The following is a 23770-nucleotide window of genomic DNA, read 5'->3' as shown; positions in this document are numbered from 1 at the left end:
CAAAGAAATTTAAAAAGCCACTATATATCCATTAATATACACGTGAAATTAAGACATGTCCTTTCGGCAGAGCCCATCTCTTCCTGTGCATTCAGTGGCTCATGTCTGGCAGTGCACAATCTCAGTACAGTCACAGCTGGGATACACCCTTGAAACAAAGTGTGCTGCAAACATGAACATTTTCACTTTAGTTTGCAATTCAGGTTAGAGGGTGAACCAAAAAAACCTAGACTTCTAATGTAAGGCATCAGTTTCTGCAGATTAATCATTCCTATGTAGCCAAAGGGAGCTGGTCCAGGTGGAAAGGTTAGACAGAATGATGTGCTTGACAATAGCTTGGGGGGAAAAAAAAAAAAAGGGAGGGAAGAATTAAGCTAGAAAAATGATGCTGGGATGGATCACTTACTCATTGCTTGTGCTGTGAACTGGACCAGTCTGATACGGTTTTGTCTTAATACTATCTGCCAAAGGAGTTTCTACAACTTTGTAATAACCTGCACCAGTGCTCAGCTCCCTACCTTGCTATCTATAAAAATCAAGCCTAGATTTTACTTAGCCCAAGCTAACTCATTATATCCCTCTGAAAGAAACAGGGAATAGAACACCATAACCTTTTACTGATCAGATGATCAATATGCTTCTCAGTTCCCCTTTCTACATTAACAACCCAAACTCTTATGGCTTTTCTGCATAAATCATACTTTCTAAACATCTTGTTAGATAGAAAAGATGCTCTTTCTTGGGATGCAATGCCCAAGTACTTGCACAGAGAAGTAAATTATTTCCTGTATCTTACCACAGTATTCCTGCTAATACCCCACAGAAGTCACATCCAAATTAGTTTGTGATCCACTCCAAACCTCTATCAAATGTACAATATGACTGAAAACTGCCACAGGAAATACATGCCCAATAATCACTGAAGAGCTCTGTAATTCAAGAGCTTGAGTTGTATTTAAGCCAATGGTTATATTCTAGTCTAGTCCTGTTTCTCTTATTTCCCATTACTCTAATACAGCTCTGTTATGAAAGCATCTAAAAATATCTTTCAAAGAAAGTCTTCATCACATAAATGACCAAATCTACTTGCTTACTCAGCAAGTTGGTATACATCTGACAAATAAAAATGAAAATGCATTATTTAATCTGAAAAAGCGTGTCTTGAATTTTTGTGTTGCTCACTCCTTCATTTTCTGCAAACTGTGTGAAGTATCATGCAATGATGAACATTCATAAAAACCCATAGCACCAGAAAACTTACAAGTAAGGCGTATGATTCAGAAGTGAAACAAAGACATGATGCTGCTGGACAGTTTTTGCCATACAGCTACTTCTATACTATCTATTAAAGATGTCAAAGAGCAATTCTGAAGAACCTGAAATGGTAACAATGGATCCAGAAGATCTCTTGAATTAAGTCGCAGTGGGATGAGGTAGGGAGGAAGAGTGTATTCTTCCTACTTCTGCCATCCTTTACCTTTCTTCTTAGAAAGAAAAGCAAACAGGAACAGGCTTTTCTACTTCAGACCATTGTCAGTTCAATTGTAATAGGGATTAGAGATATTGAATGTGTGAACTATCCACATAAAACATCTCAAAAGTGAGAGTAGCTGGATTAGCCTGTATAAACTGCGCAGTGTCTGAATCCAAGCTATGCTTTTGTAATCAGTAATGTTTACTGTCCAAAGCAACCTGAAATATTGTTAGATATGTTATCACTCCAATAATGGCTTATATGCTATCATTTTCAAATCGAAATACAAAGATCCGCTATTTTAAAAAGTGTAGGTATCTGGTAGGGAAATAGTATTTAGGGTTTCATTCTATTCCTGCAAATCTGAAACTCTGAAGGAAAGAAATCTGATCTACAAATATATTCTACGTTTCGCCTTTATTCTTCCACATTTTCAAACAAGAAAGATTGCGGGGGTTTTAGGAGCCATGTTCTTGCTCTGATTTTCTATTTCTGGGCATTTAGAGATTGCTTGTTAGATTAGGTGAACAGAGTTACAAAATGGGTTATCATTTCTATCTGTATTGTTGTTCTTACATTTTATTCTCCCTGCAAAACAGGTGCATCTTCTTCTCAGCGTGTCATGCATTTCCTCTTGGGAGAGTGGGTGGTTCTCACAGAAATAAAAAGTATTAAGCTTTGTAAGAAACAAATTCGGCATAAAAACCATTCCAGCAAAACGTAATGCTGCACAATGTAATGCTGCGCTCTGATGAAATAATCTCCTTGTTTCTCCTGACACTTCTTTGGAGTCTGTGGCAATGCCTGTGCATTCTCCCTCAAGTTACAACAGTAATATTTCCTAAACCTGGCTGAGCATTTCAGAAAAGAAGACAACTTTTAACCCTCCAGTGTTCAGTTAATCATATTACGAACTTTCATGTCTTGTATTCAATTATCAATTTTCAAAGAACTCAAAATCAGTAGCAGCCAATTTTAATTCCCCCACAGCTGTCATGGCCTCAAAAGGTTTAGCAACCTGAAAAAAAACTATACACACAGGGAACCCATGACACAGGAGGATGACTCGTAACGTATCCAAAAATCAAATACAACCAAAAGAAAGATGCTCATCTTTGTACAAGCTGGCATTTCATCTATAAAAGACATCTGTCACTTAGACGTGGCACAACACTCAGCATAATAGGGAGAGCATTAAGTGTTGTAGAGCAGGTTTGAAGCTCATAGAGAGAGAGGTCAGAAAGGGACAGGGACTTCAAGGGTACTTGTCATTAACACCCCTTCTCTGCACAGTCTGCAGAATTCAGGCTCCAAAAAGGTGTCCTAGAACAGTGCAAAAACCACGACCAGTGCTTCCACCAAAAATTGTTTCATGCTGTCTTCAGCTGGGGAGGCGACCAAAACCCTGCATGTTAAATACTAGCATCCAGTTGTGTGCTTTTTTGTGCTTTCTCCATTAGTAATTCCTCATCTTAGAGAAACAATTGACAACTCCTTGAGAGAAACACACATTAAAGAAACTGTGTCAGCCAGACCTATAATGGACAGATAAGCACTGGCCCTTCCCCTTTGCTACAGGGCATCCAGCAGGTTTGAGACATATCACCAAAGGCCAGATTTTCAGGAGCCCAGAAGTCTCAGTTCAGAACTTCAATCACTCAGCCTGTGCATTGGCTAATCAAAAGAGAGAAACAAAGAAAGAAAATAGGCTCTAACTACCCCTACCCTGTACCATTTTTTTTAGGACTGGCCTTTAAGTCAAAACCTCAGGAAATGCTTGGCAACTCCTAGGCTTATATATCACTGTACTAAGAGATGGATCTCTTTGAGAGCCCTCACTTCCATTTTTTGCTCTCTGTATGATCACTCCCTTCTCTTTGTATTCCCACCCATGTGCAGAATTCATTAGCCCTTTGCCTTCCATCAGAGCACTTAAATCAAATGAGTATATCTTCCAAAGCATTCAACACCCAAGAGCTTCTGTGAGGAAAAGAAAAAAAATCCGGCATTTAGCTTTTCAATTCCTTTGGGGCTGTGGCCTTCAGCACTTCTTGGTAAGACTTTAAAGGCAAATAAAAGGAAAAAAAAGAGATATATATGTTTCTTACTTCCCCCTTTTCTTGCTGTCTTGTAGCCCATGGGATCAGAGCGGATGGAGATGCGCAAACGGCAGATGTCTGCGACCCAGGAGACCCCAGGTGCTGCACAGGCTCCGCTCAGCGCAGGAAATCGAGGGTCCAATGCCTGCTGCTTTTGTTGGTGCTGCTGCTGCAGCTGCTCCTGGTAACCCCTCTCATTCAAGCCTCTGGGGAACAGAACAGCAGGGGAGGGAGGCAATAGCCAGCATATAGACAACACAAGCCAAACAAAACACCTGGGTAATTCTGCAAGTCTGGAACTAAGAGAGATTATTGTGCTCTAGTACTATGCACAACCTTCTACTCTAGTTTACTCTTCCTTTTTTTTTTTTACTCTGCCATTGAAATAATATTTTTTTTTAAATAATCTCTGTACAGTATCTCTGTTGTACTTTTGTTGTCAATACTGTGTAATAGAAGGTCTGTTTTGTGCATGACTGGTTCTTCTCAGCCTTGAGCTGGGTTTCCACTAAAAACTGAAAGCAATACCAGAATATGTTATTGCTTTAGATTCAGGACTGGGACTTAACGAGCAGCACAGACTCTTAAGTGGAGTTAGGAGAAGGTGGCAGAATTTGTAGGTCAGAAAGCAAACAACCAGGTGCCCGACACTGTTCTTTTATTTCAAACGCAACTGGATCTGTTGTCATTAATTACTGTTGCCAGCTGATCCTTAGGATCAGAGACTTCAAACATTGTGGGTATTTGCTGAAGATGAGGAATTAAGCAAAACATAATTCAGAAGAACTCCCATGACAAGTGTTAAGGGGGAAAATTTATCAAGGAATCAAAGCAAGAGGAAAAGGAATCACTCGGTTCCTTAAATTAATGATGTGTTCACACCTCTCTCTTACCAGCTCCTCCAGATCCAAGTGATTTCATTCAAAACACAAGCTTCCTCTACTCAAAGTCCTGTATCTCGTTCAAGGCCAAATGTTAATTAATGGGCAGAACTTGCATTGAAATAAAAAGTCTTAAACAACTGTAGGAGTTCAATCAAAACACTGAGAGCAAGTTGAATGCTTCCTACAAATGCACTATCCAGCACATACATACTTCAAAGCAAGCAAACCCGGCACTGAGGTGAAGGGCAGAAGTCAGAAATAACATTATAGCCCAGACTAGGCAACTAATCCACCGTTTTTTCCAACAGGAGCTGATACAAATGCTCTGGAGTACGCCATTAAAGGCAAGAGAAGGCTGATCACTCCTTTGCTATTAGTACTCAGCTCATCAGAAGCAGAGATACCCACTTCTGCCCTCCCTAATGCAAATAGTTAACATCTTGTAAGGACTAAAGGGTGCTTGGAGTTCTTTTGCAGGATGCCAAGTACTCTGGCTGTGATCCTACTAAGATTTTCAGGAGGTGCTTAGAGGTAAACTATGGGAGAGTTTAAGGAAACATTAAGTACTGTACCCATATGGGATCGGAGTCTGCTGTCTCACAGGATTGCACCTATTTTAAAGCATCCCAATACAAATTCCAGTGTCATCTGCATACCTGTCCAGTGCAATCTTATAGAATCATACATAATGGTTACAGAATGGTTAAAGGTTCCATAAAATGGACTCTCAAGTGGCTCAGTCTAGAGTTGCATTACACAAACACAAGTCTTTCCATAAAAGGGAAAAAATCAGGCACATTTATCTACTGAGAGTACATAAAATTTGCATTATCTTTTAAATTGTTGATAAACTGCTTTTTTGCCATTTTACCTGATATTTTCCAGGATGCTCATTTTCTGTGAACCTCTCTATTCAAACAATTCAAAGAAAGCAATTTACTCAATAGGGTCTGTGAAAGTACCTGAATTTCATGATGCCTAACGTTCCTATTTGCATTTCAGAATCACCTGGGAAACCAGAATAGGCTCCAAAACAGAGCAGCTTGTTTTAGCTTTAAAATAATTTGATTTTTTTTTGAGAACAATTGTTTTCTAGTAGCAAGAAATGCAAAACAAACCGTAATTATGCTATTTATATTCCCTATTCATAGCGCTTTTCCTCAAAATAGCTCAAGCACTTTGAACAGAAAAATTATGAATAGGAATAAAAATAGCAATCTACATGAGTCATGCAGCTAAGTTGCTGAACATCCAATATTCAGCATACTCTTAATAGTAGATTTAGAGTGAAGAATTAGTGAAATGAGTCTCAGCTGGATGCTCAGAGCTGGCGTTCATTCCTACAGCCACAACTCAAGCCTCCAACCTGTTACTTTTCCAAATCCTAAGAAGATGCAGTATTGCTCTAGTCTGTTTTTCTTTACCTGGGAAAGAGCCTGTCTTGAGAGGCATTTTCTGAGGAATGACATGTTCTCTTAAAGGAGCTGTTATTGCTTTTGTATTTTTTCCCCTTTCATGCATTATCCTATGAAGACACTTTTCTTTTGGATCTGTTGGCTCCCCTCAATCCAAAAATAACTGACAAGCATATCACTTCTTACCTGTGTGTGAGGAGTACATAATATACCACTTTTCATATTAAAAAAAGGCCAGAATCCTATATATCCCAAAAGAACAGAGAACTAACAATACTACTTAGTTTTTAAATCTTTTTCTGAAATGATGAACTGAAATCACAGACTCATAGAATGGTTTGAGTTGGAAGGGACCTTAAAGCTCATCCAGTTCCAACCACCTGCCATGGGCAGGGACACCTTCCACTAGACCAGGTTACTCAAGGCTCTGTCTAACCTGGCCTTGAATACTGCCAGGGATGGAGCAACCACAATGTCTCAAATGAGACATACTCATTTCCAGTCGAACTCAAAATGATATTGAGCAATTATTTATCTGCTTTTCATGCCACAGTCCTCACATTTTTAAGCATGTATTAGCACTTTCTTAGAGCTGCAATCAATTACCACAGTCTGGTTAGATCTACATCTGAAATCCAAATGATGCTTACAGTTCCAACATCACATGCGGAAGTGTCTAGCTTGCTTAAAACTTGTGCTTCAGCTTCTGAACTCTAGGTTTTTTTGTAACATGGTATCACCACTCTAAACCAGAGTCTTGGCAAGCATCATGTCCTATGGATATAAAACATAGCCAAGAAGAAAAAAGATTAAACAACGCCAAAACCAAATCAAACAACCTGGTCTAGTGCAAGGAGTCCCTGTCCATGGCAGAGAGGTTGGAACTAGATGATCCTTAAGGTCCCTTCCAACCCAAACCATTCTGTGATTATATGAGCCTTGAAATCTAACTCATAACCAGTGCATCAGATCTAACTTAAGTAAAAAAATTACATTGGGCATACACAGTATAATAAGCATCAATAGAGAGATCTGCTACATAATAAAGGGTACATGTGCGTACATTTATTCATAGATACATATCCCATATATGTATACACACACACGTGTGTGTGTATACATATAAACACATGTGGTTTTATTTATATATATATACATATATACATATATATATATATATATATATACAGGCACTTGGCCATAATTATCTTTATGGGTCCCTTCTTACTTGAGATATTCTATGAATCTATGACCCCTGTACAGAAAATGTATGTGATACAATATTGAATAGCATTCTGCTACATTAAAGTTTGCCAGGTTTATTCAAGTGTAAAATTAATGTCAGAGTGTAACTATGGGTAATGTGGCTACTGTTAGCTTTTGCTACCTAATTTCTTCAAAATATCAGAGGAAAGGCATCTCTTCCTCTATAAAGCTGGCTGAAGTTTTGTTTGCTACCTTGCAGTCTTACTGTTAGAAATCAAGATGAAGAGAGAGCAAGGAGAACATCTCATGAACTGCAAGCAGAGGGTATTCCAAACTGCGAGGAAAGGTATGGTCTTTGCCAAGTGTTCTGTCAACCTAAAATGACATAAAACCTACAAAACATACTAAATAATTAAAGTGAATTACCTGAATTTGTCGTTTATGTGGAATTTGCAGTTACCTGTCTTTTACTTCTTAAGGAACCAAGATCTATAATCTTTTACCTTATTTATACAGAGGATGTAACTGCATCCCCACTTTCATAGCATGGCAGATCAAAACCAGCACTGTGAACAGTCTCCCTTTTTTCCTGAAATAACTTTAAAACACATCCTGTTCCCACCCAGCAGCTATGTAATGAAGGTAACTGGCAATGCTTAGCCTTACAACAATAATAAAGAGGAGCTCAAATCCTCACGAGAGTCAGGTACTGCCTCTTGCTCAAACAGGCAGGAGCACCTGTAACAGACAGGAGGGTACCTTTTATAGGGTTTTGAATCATTGCTTCTTTCAACATATTTTCATTCAGTTTCTAACGATTCAACAAGGACTAATGGGTATAGAAAAAATGCTTAGCTTTTTCAGAGGGACTTCTCTGTTGCAATTACTTTGAGCAATAAATTGCAATTTCAGCATTGAAGCACTAGCAATCATCTGCATCTGAGTTTTTGATAAGCACACTTTGAGAAAGTATCTTATAAGTATGTTTACTAGAGTTTGCACTAGGAAGGTCCAGTGAGGAATGGAGCCCCATGAACCTTGTGATTTTGTTCCATCGTGATGGTAGCTGCAAACAGCTTAACAGTCATTCATTTCTCTCTTCTTGTCCTCTCATTCCCCCTCCTGTCCTCTTCTTCCTCCTCAAGCCCTGCTCCTACTCTTGAAGAAGTAAATGCCTGGGCTCAATCATTTGACAAGTTGATGCTTACTCCAGCTGGCAGAAATGCTTTTCGTGAATTTCTACGAACAGAATTCAGTGAGGAAAACATGCTTTTCTGGATGGCCTGTGAGGAACTGAAACAAGAATCTAACAAAAGTGTCATTGAAGAAAAAGCAAGACTAATTTATGAAGATTATATTTCTATCCTTTCTCCAAAAGAGGTATATTAACTTTCCCCAATATGTTCTTTGATGCTGCTTTGTATAGTTAGTTATATCATGTGTTTAAAGCTACAATACTCAGGGAAAAATTGCCCCTCTATTCCATTGTCATCAAGTAGGAATTCAGGGGGAAAAAAGGCAGACCCATTGTTGAGGATCTCACCTCAAAACTGCTTAAAGTAGTCAAAGCTACTTTCACTGGCTGCAAAAGCTCTGCCTATGCTACCCTGGCATTCTGGTGTGAAATTTTTAGTTTGAGGCACAAATACACAGATGATCACTTTATCCCTGATCAAATTTTGTTGCACGAATGAGTTTCTTTATTCTTTGCACTAAAAGGGGATGTGTGCATCTCCCCAAAAGCACAGCAACCACAAGTAGTGTTACTTGCAAAGCACAAATTACTCAAACAGTAGCTGACAAAATACGGCAGAGAACAAACATGCTGACTTCCTGAAAAATTTCAGAACTACTCATCACTGTTGCTGTTAGCGAACGTGTCAAGTTTTGAAGACACCTCAGTTCAGTTTGAATATAATCCTGCCAAGTAGACTGGAAATTTAAACCTTCCAGTATCATTGCAAAACTCAAACTTGATTGTTTGTGGTGCAAGCTATACTTACGTATTTATAAAAATGCTCTTTAAATCTAGTCAGCCTATTCCAGCAATACTAATGTCTCTCTACTGACACTAGAGCCTTGCAGAAAAAAAGAAGAGAACATCATTTGTATGTTGCATAGAGTCATTATATAGCCGTATCTGTGGTTCCCAGCAATTCACCCTGATTTCAAACAGGAATTTGATTAAGCAACAGCTTAAAACAGGGTTACAGTTTCCGTCTGCGTCATACTGCTTGCTCCAAATTCAGTCTCTACAATAGCACTAACTCCCAAGGAAACGAACTGTCACAAAAAATTACAAATTCTCTCTATTACAGAGCAGGAAGTTGGTCTGGAAATAGTCCACCAGTCTCTCAGGTTTCAGTAATAATGGGATCACAGCCAGCCTTGTCCAGAGTAAAGTCGCCTCAGGGAGAAAATTTCTGTATCCATACTAAAGATACTACTACTTCCAAATTTCAACACAGTCGTTTTCTGTCCAAGTATATTTATCAGTTTTTACACTCTTGAAGGATACCAGCTGAAATCACAGAATGTTTTGGGTTGGAAGGGGCCTTAAAGTTCATCCACTTCCAAACCCCCTGCCATGGGCAGGGATACGTTCCATTGGGCAGGAACACCTTCCATTAGACCAGGTTCCTCAAAGCCCCATCCAACCTGGCCTTGAACACTGCCCGGGATGGGGCAAGCCACAGATTCCCTGGGCTTCCCTGTTACAGTGCCTCACCACCCTCACAGAAAAGAAATTCTTTTTAGTGTCTGATCTATATCTACCCTCTTCCAGTTTAAATAAACTAGTGCCTTTTCAAACAGTAAAACAAACCTAAACCCCCACATGTACTATGCGCCAGTATTATTTACGTGACTTTCTGTTTTAATATGCAGGTCAGTCTGGACTCCAGAGTAAGAGAAGTTATTAACCGAAATATGCTGGAACCCTCACAACATACCTTTGATGACGCACAGCTTCAAATTTATACCTTAATGCACAGAGACTCCTACCCACGGTTTATGAACTCTGCTATTTATAAGGACTTGCTTCAGTCCTTATCTGAAAAATCCATTGAAGCATAGAATTTTTTCTTAAATGTATTTATTTTAAAACAAACAGAACTCTGGGCTACATCAATCCACAGGGAATTTAGAATTAATCAGATATTTACCTGAAAATAACTCAGGCAAGTTTTACTACAGACTGAATGATTTAAACCCGCACAAGGCTCTGACACAATCAGCTAACTACAATTTCTGATCAAATTCAGTGTGTCTTTGCAAAAGAGAATGAGGATAATGATGAGAAAATGTTGTTCAAAAACTGCAGTATTTCTTTTTCTTCAAACACAGCATGCAATTCAGAAGCAAAACTGTTAGCAGCGTATGTCTGAGGCACAAATACCAACTGAGCACGAAGACTAGATTTTATTTATAAGTGGATTGTTAGAATTTTCTGGAAAACCAAACCAGTTGCCCCACCCACACTGTGCCCAAAATGAAAACTGTACTGTCAATATCTGGGTTACATGAGACAAAAGTTCCACATATACCTGGCTTACGTACGGTCCACTTCTCTTGGTATATTTAATGCACATATAGTGCACTAATGGAAATCGGTATGGCAATCTCAAGTTTATGGAAGCTAATGGTTGAAATCATGCTGCCTATAAAAATCTTTTGCTGAAGAATTGTTATTTTACTATTAGAGTTTTCTGAATGCATTTTTAAGTTCATACTGTTGAAGTTTATAAAGTTAAATTATTTACTTCAGAGGAAGAAGAGTCTGGGCATTTAAATTCCAAAACAAAGCACAAGAATTCTCACATAATCTTCTCTTCCCTTGGTAGGTAGATGTAAAAACCCTTCACTATTTGCTCCTGAGTGGATGGCAGTATCAGCCATCTTCATTTTGTACATATTAAATTGTCCCATTATCTCACAGATCTTGTAAGGTTTCTATTCCAGATACACACATATTTAATTGAGAAAAAGAAGGAAGCTAGAACTATTCTGTTCTGATACAGCACTATTTCAGACTGTCCAAAAGAAAAGCAACAGCTCTATCCACTAATAAACCATGTTCATTTACAGTATCCCCAAAGCATTACACTTTATTTCTGACTGCATCTCAAAAATCAGTAATCACAGAAAATACTAGGAAGAAAGTAAATTGAATCTGCACAATCTATGTGTGGATTATGTACGTTATTCTATGTATAACTACGTATGTTACTCTAACAACTTCTTTATTTTCAATTTCAAGATTCACTACAATTCCACTAAATTAAAGTTTGGAGTTCACAGTGGACTTCCACTGAATCGTGTTTTTTCCTGTACATTTATTTAAATGAACCAAATGACACATATAGGTAGGAAAAGAACATATGGGAATCAGAAAGAAAAAAACAATACCCCTAGAAGGGAAGAACCAGGCAGGCACAGTTCAGTGGCATTCACTGTAACCTTTCTAAAGCCTACTCTTTGCCTAATTCCAGCGCTATAAAAAAGCACAAAATGGAGACTTTCTCTGATAAAGACAATGGGAATAACAAGGCAAAATTTAGAATATTAGTTTAATTGTTTCCTCAATGCACTCAGCAGGAGACATGTTCTCCCCTTAAATCATTTGCATTATTAAACAAATAATGATGAGATTTTTCATTACACAGCACCGCAGTAGAATACTCAATCCATGGTAAGTTAACAATACCTACGGATCAGTTTCCATCATCTCCTTCCAAAACAAAAAAACTATTCAACCTGTCAGCACAAAAAAGTAAACCAAAAAACTTAAACAGCAAATCAAAGTGCTCTTATCCTCTGAAGCACAACACTGGATGACTGAGTTAAGAGGAAGACCTTCAATATACTGCTACTTAAGACACAGTCTAGTTAGCAGTCACCACCACTTAACATACCAACACTGGTTATCTCAGCTGAATTTCTAGTAAACATACCCAAAGCACTACCAACACAATTTCAGTTTACATAAAGTATTAAACGGTAGGTAGTAACTTCTACAAAGCAAACTAGACATACTGCTAACGCAGGGTTCATGGGGAACTTGCAGTCAAATTTATGAAGCGGCATGTACCATACAATCAGATTGATCTGGGTTGGAAGGGTCTCCTAGTCATCAGAAAGATCATATAGTTCCAACCTTCCTGCCATGGGCAGGAACACCTTCCACTAGACCGGGTTCCTCAAAGCCCCATCCAACCTGGCCTTGAATATTTCCAAGGTTGAGGCAGCCACAACTTTTCAGATTCACCGTTCTCATAGTGAAGAATCTTTCTAATACCTAATCTAAATTTACCCTCTTTCAGTTTAAAGCCACTCCCCCTTGTCCTATCACTACATGCCCTTGTAAGAAGCCCCTCTCCTGATTTTTTGCAGGCTGCCTTTAGGAAGCTGGTCTAAGGTCTCCCCAGAGCCTTCTCTTCTGAACAACCTCAGCTCTCTCACAGCCAATCTTCACAGCAAAGGAACTCCAGCCCTCTGATCATCTTTGTGGCCTCCTCTGGACTTGGTCCAATGGGTTCACATCCCTCTTGTGCTGGGGGCCCCAAGGGCTACATGCAGTACCCCAGGTGGGGTACCATGACAGTGGAGCAGAGAAGCAGAATCACCTCCCTTGACCTGCTGGCCATGCTCCTTTTGATGCAGCCCAGCATACGCTTGGCATACTTGTTTTAATCAGGGTGGGTAAAAGCACTCTAAAATTCTTAGGTTAACAAAGTAAGTTTAACTAGGTCAAATTCAGCTTGCTAGAAAGATCAGACACGCGTATCAAAAGAAGTTCAAAGTGTGTCATTTCACAAAATGGAGGATTTCATTTCTTTTAAGTTATCTCTCTTCCCTGCAAAGATACCTCATTAAGAGCTGGAAGACAGGCCAAACACTCATTCTTTATTTCACACAATACATTCTATTATTCTGCAAGAAAGAAAAAGATGAAATGAGAGAGGAGAGAACTATATTGTTTTGGGCAGTTCTGTGGTTACCATATGATTATTAAAATAAGAAAATAATTTCTAAGCTTATTTTCCATGTGCCACAACTTCTAAGCAATCAGAATTCTCTAGGCAATTTTCCTTTTCTTTCTGCAATGTGCATCTTTCCTGAAAAATTGTAACAAATTTTAATGCTATGGTTTAAGTTTATGCCCAACACCAACAGCAGAACACTGGTCCCTAGATACCCCGAGAGAATCTCTTGAAAAGCCCAAACAGACAACACACTCCCCTAAATAAGTTGTGATTCTGAGACTGCTTAATGCTGGATTTAATTGAAGCAGGAAAGAAGGGGGGCAGAAAAGGAAAAAGAAAAAGGAGGAAAACAAAACTCCACCCACACAGAATGCAGGGTTTTAACTACAGTTCATTACTATATACTTGCTCATTATGCACCAACTTTTCTCAGGGCAAAAGTGAGTCAGTCTGGAAAAGATACTATAGAGAAGGTATTACATGACCAGCAGGAGAAAATCATACTGACACAAGATATTATTTATAATTCATCAAGTAAGAAATTATCACAAAATCAATTTATCCTGGCTTGAAAATAAGCATGGTTGGTTTGTCTTGGCATTTATCTAACTGCAGGGTATCATTAAGCTCTATTAACTTTCCAGTCCACTGGTATTCTTTCTTTAGTGTTTGCACTTCACAAACCAGTAACTCCCACAGAACATGTATACTGTTAAAGACTGCTCTTTTCACCAGCTTGCTAAGCAGTATTAAAATTGCATGGGCTCCTTCAGCCAACATATTGTGCTTTATATAATGACCTTTAAATTCCAAAGTCATTAGCACAATACAAACAAAAGAAAATAAATATATATATATTCTGAAGGGCTCTACTATCTGCAGATTAAAATGTATCACACAAACATCATGCACTTGTGCACTTCCTGATTACAAAGGATATCTGAAAACAAAAGAAACTGATGAGACTAGCACAATGTCAAGTGATTTTTGAACAAGTGTGCCCTGAATAGTACTTAAGAACACATCTTCTGTCATGAAAGGCATCAGTATTGCTTCAATGACATTAATGAAAGATTTTCTGTACTAATGTTGTAACTAAATTAATCCCAAGCCTTTTAAAATGGTGATTAAATGGTAAATCAAGATTAGTGATGATCTAGTAAAACAGAAGCTAACATACAGCTGTATGAAATTGTACTTAAAAAGGTAAACTCTTCAGTTTTATTTATATGAATGACTACTAATCACAGAATCACAGAATCCCAAGGGTTGGAAGGGACCTTAAAAGATCTAGTCCAACCTCCCTGCAAGAGCAGGGTAACCTAGAGTACATCACACAGGAACTTGTCCAGGCGGGCCTTGAATATCTCCAATGTAGGAGACTCCACACCCCCCCTGGGCAACCTGTTCCAGTGTTCTGTCACTCTCACAGTATTTTTTCCTGATGCTCACACGGAACCTCCTAGGCTCCAGTTTACACCCACTGCCCCTTGTCCTATCACTGGACATCACTGAAAAAAACCTAGCTCCATCATCCTGACACTCACCCTTTACATATTTGTAAACACTGATGAGGTCACCCCTCAGTCTCCTCCAAGCTAAAGAGACCCAGCTCCCTCAGTCTTTCCTCATGAGGGAGATGTTCCACTCCCTCAATCATCTTTGTGGCTCTGTGCTGGACTCTTTCAAGCAATTCCCTGTCCTTCTTGAACTGAGGAGCCCAGAACTGGACACAATAATCCAGATGCGGCCTCACCAAGGCAGAGTAGAGGGGGAGGAGGACCTCTCTCGACCTACTAACCACACTCTTTCCAATGCACCCTAGGGTGCCATTGGCCTTCTTGGCCACAAGGGCACATTGCTGGCTCATGGTCATCCTCCTATGCACCAGGACCCCCAGGTCCCTTTCCCCTTCACTACTGTCCAGCAGGTCAGCCCCCAACCTGTACTGGTACATGGGGTTGTTCTGTTACAAAAAGTTGGAAAGGTAATACAGCCACTTTTTGCAGAATAAATAGTTCATGTTGATGAATCTGAGTTCTACCTAAACTGGTACGGGCTGTAAGTTTCAATTTAAAATTCACATTTGTGACAAGTGGAATCCTGAATTCTGGATAAAACCAAGACACTTCCTTTGCCACACTTGGAAAGTGCAATAAAAGGCTTCCAAGTGGGATTCACAAAAGCCAAGCTCATTAAGCAGATATTTACCTTCTGCTTAGTACTAGTAAAAAAGATTAATTTGGTAAAAGATAGTTTAAACCCAACATTTTCTCCTGAGCAAGTTAACAATTATATATGAGGAAATGCCTTCTAACAAAGGGTATGGAAGCTGTGTTTCCTGAGCAGCAGAAAACTCTAGCCTTCCTTAAAGAAGAAAGACAGCATCCTTTAAGAACTACACACACACTTTAAAAGGAACACAGCCCCTTCTTTTTCTCTACCAGATTACTGTAAAAACTAGCTTAAATTGTACGGTAATTGTAGGGTTAAATTGTATGCCAGTCTCTCTTTCATTTGAGAGGATTAAGATGTCCATAGAGGTAATAAACAAACCTGCTATTCTTGAAGAGGAGAGATTCATCACCAGTTCTGCTGGCATGTTTCATTGCATAAAACATCTGAATGTACTAGGTCAGCAGTGGCACAACTGCAGTTCAACGGATAAGGCAGCCAGCTTGTAGAAATGAGATGCTGTCCCAGCCCCCCTTCTCCACCTTTCTCCTATACATCCTTTAGACTTCACATTCTCTCAGACACAGGAGAGCAATTTCAGACAGCTGAGAAAACTGAAGTACCTTCTGAACAGAGGTGCACCCGAAGCTTGCTACAGTGCAGTTTTACTTCTGGATTTGGGTAATCAAAACAAAGCATAAACAGAACTTTAGGCACCCATGATGTTTTTTGGACCTACTTCTTGGAATTCGTCTTTCACTGTGAGAAAAAAAACTGTTCTTTTTACCTCGGGGACAGAAGGGAGAAAAGGTGAAGGCTGTTACTCAGACATAAGGTAGCATTAGGTGAAACAACATTTTAATATAAGAAGAACATGGATCTGTTTCAGTGAATCCAGAGGAGGCCACAAAGATGACCAGAGGGCTGGAGCACCTCTGCTATGAAGAGAGGCTGAGACAGTGAAGGTTGTTCAGCCTGGAGAAGAGAAGGCTCCAGGGAGAACTTAGAGCAGCTTCCAGTACCTAAAGCGGGTCTACAAGAAATCTGGGGAAAGACTTTTTGCAAGGGCACGTACCTGTAAGACAAGGGGGAATGGCTTTAAACTGAAAGAGGGGAGATTTAGATTAGGTATTAGAAAAAAATTCTTCACTATGAGGGTGGTGAGACAGTGGCACAGGTTGCCCAGAGAAGCTGTGGCTGCCCCATCCCTGGCAGTGTTCAAGGCCAGGTTGGACAGGGCTTTGAGCAACCTGGTCTAGTGGAAGGTGTCCCTGCCCATGGCAGGGGGGTTGGAACTACTTGTACTTCTAAGGTCCCTTTCAACCCAAACCATTCTATAGTTCTATGATTTGAACACCTACTTGGATACCCCTATATCACAGAAAGTGCTATTGCTGTTGTACTTCTTTATTAGTAAAGTCCAGATATAATCTGGTAAGTACAGAAAGACAATTACTGTGTTTTCTCAAAGGGTAGTTCTCTTAAGTGTCATAATCAGGCACAATTATTAAGGGGCACATAGCGTGAGGAAGGTTACGTAAACAGACCTGTGCCTGCCCTGTATATGTGCTGTGAACATCAGTGAAAATTGAGGTCTGCTTGACATCCAATTTGCACTAATTTTTAACACAATTTTTTGGACTTGCTTCTTTAAAAAGGTCTCCAAACAAAGCACTGTAATTGATATTAAACATCTGCCATGAATTTGTTGCTGTCTTAACTTAAACAACAAATTATGTATCTTTAAGTAAATTCTTCAGAAGAAACCCTGCCAAAGGACCTACACACAGGCTAAAAAAAAACCCATTCTGTTAGCAGAAAAAACGTTTTCTGAATTAAGGTGTTAACATCAAATAAATGCAGTTAAAGATGTTTTTCTATAAAGTTATGCAGGAAACTTTGAATGCTGAACAATTTTCTGCCTAAAAAAATGTTTGTAACTAAGCTTCTATTTTAAATGCATTTCTTTTCTTGTACAGGCTGACTGGAAAAGCTTGCTCTGTAAAGTATTTACCAAACATTTCTTGTCTTCCAAAGCTCAAGTGTCATCATCCTATTTCCAACTCATTTGTTATAACTGCCACCATCACACAAAAATATTCAACATAGAAAATCTTGTTTCCCCTTTACAGTCAAGGAACTTATTCTCCAGAAACCACACACACTCTTCCCATCCCCCCCAAGAATCTTTCACACATTTTGGGATAGACCTCCTCACCCCCAGGCTTTGATGCATTAAATAATATAAACTTCAGTATAATGAAAGAATTTAATCTCTTCTAAAGACATTGACATGTTTTGCCTTGAAAGCACATTTGAAAATACTTCTAAACATGTGCACTGTTAAAAAGCAGGCTCTAACAAAGCAGTATTTGTACCATTCCACATACGGAAAAGACCATAACTTTAATAACATATTCTCACCTGCAGGTCTATGATTGAGATCGGATACTCTACATCTCAAAATTCAGTTTATGAACAAAAATCCATGTTATTTCTATGAGGTGAATTTAGTATTGCCTCCCCAGCCTGTTTATATTGTGATGAATTGGTTAGCTGGTGTTATCAGGACAGCCTACAACACAATGCCTTTGCTTATTTATAAGGTCTAAACAAAACTTGGTTGTCGAATACATTAAGCAAAACTGAACACCCAAATCAGATTCAACCTACTATTTTAAGACATTGCTAGGAATAATACCTACTGATAGAATGTCAAATACATGCTTTGGGCAATAAAATATATTGCATTGATCAAAGCTGGTTACATAAGCAAGCTTAATGAACAAAAGAGGTCATCATATCCACTAATAAATTTCTAAACCCCATGATCACAAATTTAGTCCCAATTCAGAAGCAGTATGTACAAACTGGAGAGTTAACTAAATTGTGATTTAGTTAACAACTGAGTTTAACATAATTAGATGAAGTTAGACACCTTTTCTCTTTGCAAAACTTGTGAACACTAGCAAGAAACAAATTCTATTCTTACAACTGAACAAATGTGGAAAAGTAAAATACATATCCAGGGATATGTTTTAGACAACAAAAATTCCAGTACATTATTCACATAGTTAGAAAAAAACAAGCCAATTACCAAAATGTTTAGTTGGTAAAAGTTTAATATCAACTTACTTATAAAAATGAAAAAATATTTTAACATTCACCATACAATTGAGCAACCTGGCCCTAATGACTATCAGCTACAGGAAGGCATTTAAGGAAATGATGGCTGTGTCAAAACAAAGGCTAACTTCAGGCATGTATGCTGCTTAAAAAAAAAAACAAAAAAACAAAACGAAACAAAAAAAAAAAGGAAAAAGAAAATAAACTCCAAATTTCTCTCACTTGCAGGAAGCTAGATGCTTAGCCTAGTTTTTAAAGCCAATTACAAAATCCTCTTTCATACTGGTCCAGATGTCTTGACAATTTCTTCTTCTAACAGAACTGTCAAAAGAAAAGAATTTTTATGAGATCTTCATACAGCTTATTTCTAAATCTTTGCAAGAAGAAACAAAAATATGACACCATACTTTGGATATGGAAATTACTAAAGCATTTGCTTATATCACACCCATTCCTTCACTCAAGCATCTTTATACAACACGCTTTTGTAACCGCCACCTTACAGAAGGTTTTAAGGACAAATAAATTCTTCCAGGTGCTACATCAAATAATTTCTAAGCTTTATCAATTATTTAGGCATCTTGGAGTATATATTTATACAATATTCAGTAGTAACATATATAAAACTAGATGCATGAAATTACTGCTGTAATCTTAACGTATGCTGTGCAACATAGCTCTGCAGTGCTCTTAACAAAAGTAAGGGAATGTGGGTACATGCTTCATATTGCATGCTATTGCATTTGAAGTTGTACGTTTTATAGGACTTCATTTCAGTGTTTCTCCACTTTATTGGAGTATGTGTTCCTCAAAAGTTTTACAATTCCCATTTCCCAAACTTGGAAAAGAAAAAAAAAAATCAAGTTATCACTGCCCTACTCATCCTGGCACAGGAATATGGATCAGTCATCTCTTTTTATCCCCTCTCCTTTCCAGAGTTGAAAAAAAACCAAAAAACCAACAAAACCAACCCACAACAGAAAAGACAATGACGAAAGGTCTAAAAAGGCCAATTCCACTCATCAAAGCACAGATTAAAAAGAATTAGAATATCTCTGGGTAAAGAAAAACACAGTGACTAACTTGCCACTACTTTGTGTGGCAAAGCAGTATTACAGCTAAACATCATAAGGGTTAAATGAATGTCTTGCCACTGCCCTACTTGAGTGATCTCACATCTTCAGCCAATAATACTTCTCTAACCTAAGCAATTTTGCACTATCAACATGTAATATCATTAATGAGCTAAGCAATAACCAAAAGTCAACAGAATCTCAGTTGTCGTCTACCGTAAACCAAAATTAAGCACAGAGCCTGGCTGTCTGCTACCAAATATGTGGAGCAGTCTATCAGTCTTACCTTCCATCTGTTTCCACATTCATTACAGACAACAAACGTTGTCATGGGTTCATCGGCACTGCGGGTTTGAACCTTTGATAAACGCAAAAGCCAGAGCAAAAAAGGAAAATCAGTATCATCAACTGTTAGTATATGTTCCATGTAAAGGTTTAAAATCAAAGTTTAACATCTGAATAAAAATATAAGTTAAATTTTCATATAAATTGAAACTGTTATTTTTTTCTCTAGACTATAAAGCCATCATAAACACATTTTGACAGATTCAGCACTAAAATATCAATTTTAGCATAGAAACTGCACATACTTCTAGGAAAAGACTGCTGTAAAACTACATGTTCAGTACAGCTTTACATATATTTACTGATGCAAAGGCTTGAAAGTGTCATGATTTGAAAAACACCTTGCTACTTAAAGCATCTGATACACGATATTACAAATGCACCTGACCCTATGATCAAAATTACATGCCCTGAAGTGCTGCTAAACAAATTAAATCCCTGCTTCTTGCACATAATTCCCAATTAAAACAGAAAAAGGTTGTAGGAATTACTGGAAATCAAGGTCTAGAGTTAGTCAAATGGTAGATTTATATACATGATGTGTATTTTATATGTATGCATCTTTATTTTCTGCTATTTATTCCCTCTGTAAAGAAAAGTATACACATACCAAAACCAGTAAATTAGCCCTTCTCCACATAAAACTGTATTAATACAAGATGCAATAAATGAATTAACACAAAAACTCAGCAGTGCAAAGAAACAGACCTTTCAGGCTATATAATCAGTTTGGATTTACATAAAATCTTTGGTAAATCAATACAACAAACATTCTTTCATAAGCACAACTAAGTAGACCCAACTATCTTCACATACTTTGTAATTTGTTAGCGTTTTGTTAAAAGTTCATTTTGTAATTAAAACATTTTCTCTGACAATGTTTATATAGAACTTAAGCTTTGAAAAAGGAAAACAAGGAGCCTGAATAACCACGTACCTGGGTGTATGTACAGTTCTTCTTTTTGCACTTGCCACATGTAAAGAGATCAGTTTGGGTACCTCCTGTTTTAGCCATCTGGTGCTCTCTAATAGCCTCTTTGGTCAGATTTTTGCGCATTTCTTTCAGCTCATCACTTGCCATTTCCTGTTACGGACAAAGAGGAGAGTTTAGTAGAGAGTTTTAGCTTTAAACAAGCCATTACCACTGTGCAAGCCCATACCTTTTTATTTTTTTATTTAGAATCTATGAACAGCAACATTACTGAAGGGCAAAGTAATTTTACAAATTTTTAATTTTATAAAACTGAAGTTGGGACATTTCACAGCACAGAAGCTACAAAAAGTTGGTGGTTGTTTTGTTTTTTTTTTAATGCAGCTGGAAAAAGAAAAGCAGTAAAAGCTGTAATATCAAACACCTAGAAACATTTCTATGTAAATGCATTTCTGAAGTTCAGAAATGTAATACAGAGAGAAGGTAGAGGATAACTTAAATGTTCTCTAGAGAAGAAGAAAAAGATCATTTCCCTAGGTTAGATCCTTGCATAATTATCTCACTGACCTACAGAAGATTATTCTAGGAAAAGCTTACACTATTTTGACTATTTCCATACTTGTACTGAGAAATATAGTAAAGCTGTAGCTTCCCGTATGTTACCAAAAGTTATATACACTTCATTTCAAAATACTAACTGAACAGCTCAGATTCACCAATTTTCTTTTTCCTTTAAAACAGTTCTAGTGTGCAGGATCTCCTCAATGTACAGTAATCACGTATGCATAGCAAAAACCAAGTTGTTCCATTTTTCTTCAGTAAAGTTTTATTCCACATCTCACATAAAGGGGGCTAGGGGTTGGTGTTAGCCATTGAGTTTTTAATTCAACATATTAATTGATACAAAGAAAGGGCACTGGTTAACACAAAACATATATTTGTATATATGTGTATACACACAGTAGAAAGAAAATCTCTAAGTATGCACTACAGATACAATCTACTGGCTTTCTTATATACATTCTTTTATCAGTATGTTTGCCTTAATCTTTACACAAAGCTAAAGAAAGGAGAAAACAAAACACCCCAAAAAAATCCTTTCCTTCAGAAAAAAGCTAACCATGATTTTCATTACATCATCTTAAATCCCACTTCTTTCAGTCTCCAAGATACTGCTTTACACCTCATTTGGATGGGTAGAATCCAAAATGTACAAGCAGAACTATAAAACGGAAACCAGATGTTAACCATGCTTTCATTTTTCTCTCCCACAGAATCCAATTTTTCATTTGACTTCCTATATCTAGTTTTATTTGTAAAGATAGCAAGCATCTCAGAAGGAATTTGTAAAGACAGTGAGCATGTAAACAGGAATTTCTAATCACATGCTAAAAATGTTCTTTCAACAGAAATTTAATTGGATTTAAAAGTCAATTCTCCTAGCTTCTTTCCCCTACCATTTATGGCTTTTTCCATTTATTGTTAAGAATTTTCTTCAAATTCACTTCAAGAATTCAAAAGGCAGATTCAAGAGATAAGCTTTAGATAAACACTGAAAATGCCAACAGGAGAAAGACTGATCTTTAAAACACAGTGCTCTCCCTTGCACAGGTGTAAAACAGCAGAGGTTAGCATTCAAAAAACAAATGGCAAGACAGGCTAACACTTACATATCCAGAAAAGTGAACATGTAAGCACCTTGGAGTCATTAGCCAGCCATATTTATGTCTTCCTGAACTTAAAAGCTACCACTGATACATCACATGGCCTTTTAAAACCGGCACAATATACCATGTTTCAGGAAATTTGCATGCAACAGCTTATCTGCCTTCTGACTTACAGACAAAATCAGGCATTTAGAAAACATTAAGACACCACTTTCATTCCCTCTGTCCCAACACAGCCTTGCACAGACTGTGCAAGCCACAAACATGCCACAGTCTTTGAAAAGTGCAGACAACTTAAATACATTATTTTTATGGCTAAGTCCAATAGAAAAACAGCTGAAGACCTACGCTTTGCTTACCTCTGCTGTCATTTTGGCAAACTTGTCAGGAGGAATGTTCCCACATAACACATTTTTCCTTAGGTTAGGATTCTTCGCATCCTTGAGATTTGATATTCTACTTCGTACCCTGTTTTTGTATTTCATATCAGTGTTTTTTAATTCTTGAAAAATAGGTGCTTTGGATTTAAGGAACAAACCAAGTAAAGTAGAGCACTATATAGGATTATTTTATGGAGTCTAATTTTCTAAAGCAATGTACTTCTACACTGCTGATCAACCCCTCTTTCTACTTTTCTGTTCAACACAGAAGACTTCACATCTTTTTGAAGCCTAATCATAGCTCAGCACATGGTCAGTGAAACGTGAGTATTTGGGCAGTAGGATGTCAACTGAAATTGCAAAAAGTCATCCATAAATTAATGTCCGGTGCCTTGACCTCATCCTGAGGATTAATTGAGTTCTAAACCAAATATTCAGCTCACTAATAGAATTTTAAAACAGGTTTGCAGGGAATTCCTTAACAGGAATGGTGGCTGACTGTAACTACCAAACAACATTAGCAAGTTAGAATCATGAAGCTTAAACTATTTCTATGCTTAAGAATATGCCTCCCCCCAAAAAAAACATCCAAAACCCAAGGTAAAAGAAAAAGATGCTCAGACCTCTGCTCTGTAACTATTCAAACACTGCCAAGAGAACAACTCTTTTGAAAATTCTGAATAATTTAGAAATAAACTTGTAGAAAATGAAACAGACATTATAAAAATATTAAAACTGTTACCAAATTTTAAAATAACATAGAAGAGCCCAGCATTTTATGTCAGAATGCTTCACTAAGATACAATACTGCTGCTGCAATGAAAACATACTGAACTGAAAAAACCCACACACACTCACCTACACACATTCCTACATGTTTTAAGACAAACCATTTAGGTTGTGCTGGTTTGCCAAAGACTAAATTTCTGCACTGATGTGTTGGACAAAGCTTGCTCTTTCTCTTTTAAATAAAACTTAAAAAATATTCAATTTATAGGTCCAGTTAATTAT

General features: G+C 37.8%; 3 protein-coding genes across 6 annotated transcripts in view; 1 reads left to right on the top strand and 2 right to left on the bottom strand.

The window, feature by feature from the left end:
- RGS20 (regulator of G protein signaling 20) overlaps positions 1-11464 on the top strand; it is a 41167-nt gene extending 29703 nt beyond the window's left edge. For all 4 annotated transcript variants that reach the window (XM_061448480.1, XM_061448481.1, XM_061448482.1 and 1 more), the window contains 4 exons: positions 3609-3757; positions 7338-7424; positions 8224-8458; positions 9965-11464. In XM_061448480.1, coding sequence (XP_061304464.1) covers positions 3609-3757; positions 7338-7424; positions 8224-8458; positions 9965-10153 — 660 coding nt within the window. In that variant the 3' untranslated portion in view covers positions 10154-11464. The remainder of the gene's footprint in view (positions 1-3608; positions 3758-7337; positions 7425-8223; positions 8459-9964) is intronic.
- Positions 1-23770, bottom strand: part of ATP6V1H (ATPase H+ transporting V1 subunit H) — a 287370-nt gene that overhangs the window by 83418 nt on the left and 180182 nt on the right. The gene's annotated exons all lie outside the window — the stretch shown is intronic.
- TCEA1 (transcription elongation factor A1) overlaps positions 18342-23770 on the bottom strand; it is a 28625-nt gene continuing 23196 nt past the window's right edge. The window contains exons 7-10 of the mRNA XM_061448484.1: positions 22739-22893; positions 20719-20865; positions 19723-19794; positions 18342-18684 (exon numbers count right to left, since the gene is read on the bottom strand). Coding sequence (XP_061304468.1) covers positions 18676-18684; positions 19723-19794; positions 20719-20865; positions 22739-22893 — 383 coding nt within the window. The 3' untranslated portion in view covers positions 18342-18675. The remainder of the gene's footprint in view (positions 18685-19722; positions 19795-20718; positions 20866-22738; positions 22894-23770) is intronic.

This window comes from Pezoporus flaviventris, unplaced genomic scaffold (assembly GCF_033815535.1).
Source record: "Pezoporus flaviventris isolate CSIRO_AGI_PZ_B2104156 unplaced genomic scaffold, CSIRO_AGI_Pfla_v1 ptg000007l, whole genome shotgun sequence".
In the NCBI taxonomy this organism is placed as follows: domain Eukaryota; kingdom Metazoa; phylum Chordata; class Aves; order Psittaciformes; family Psittacidae; genus Pezoporus; species Pezoporus flaviventris.
Note: the sequence above shows the minus strand (reverse complement) of the source record. Positions and strands in the feature narration are given on the sequence as shown.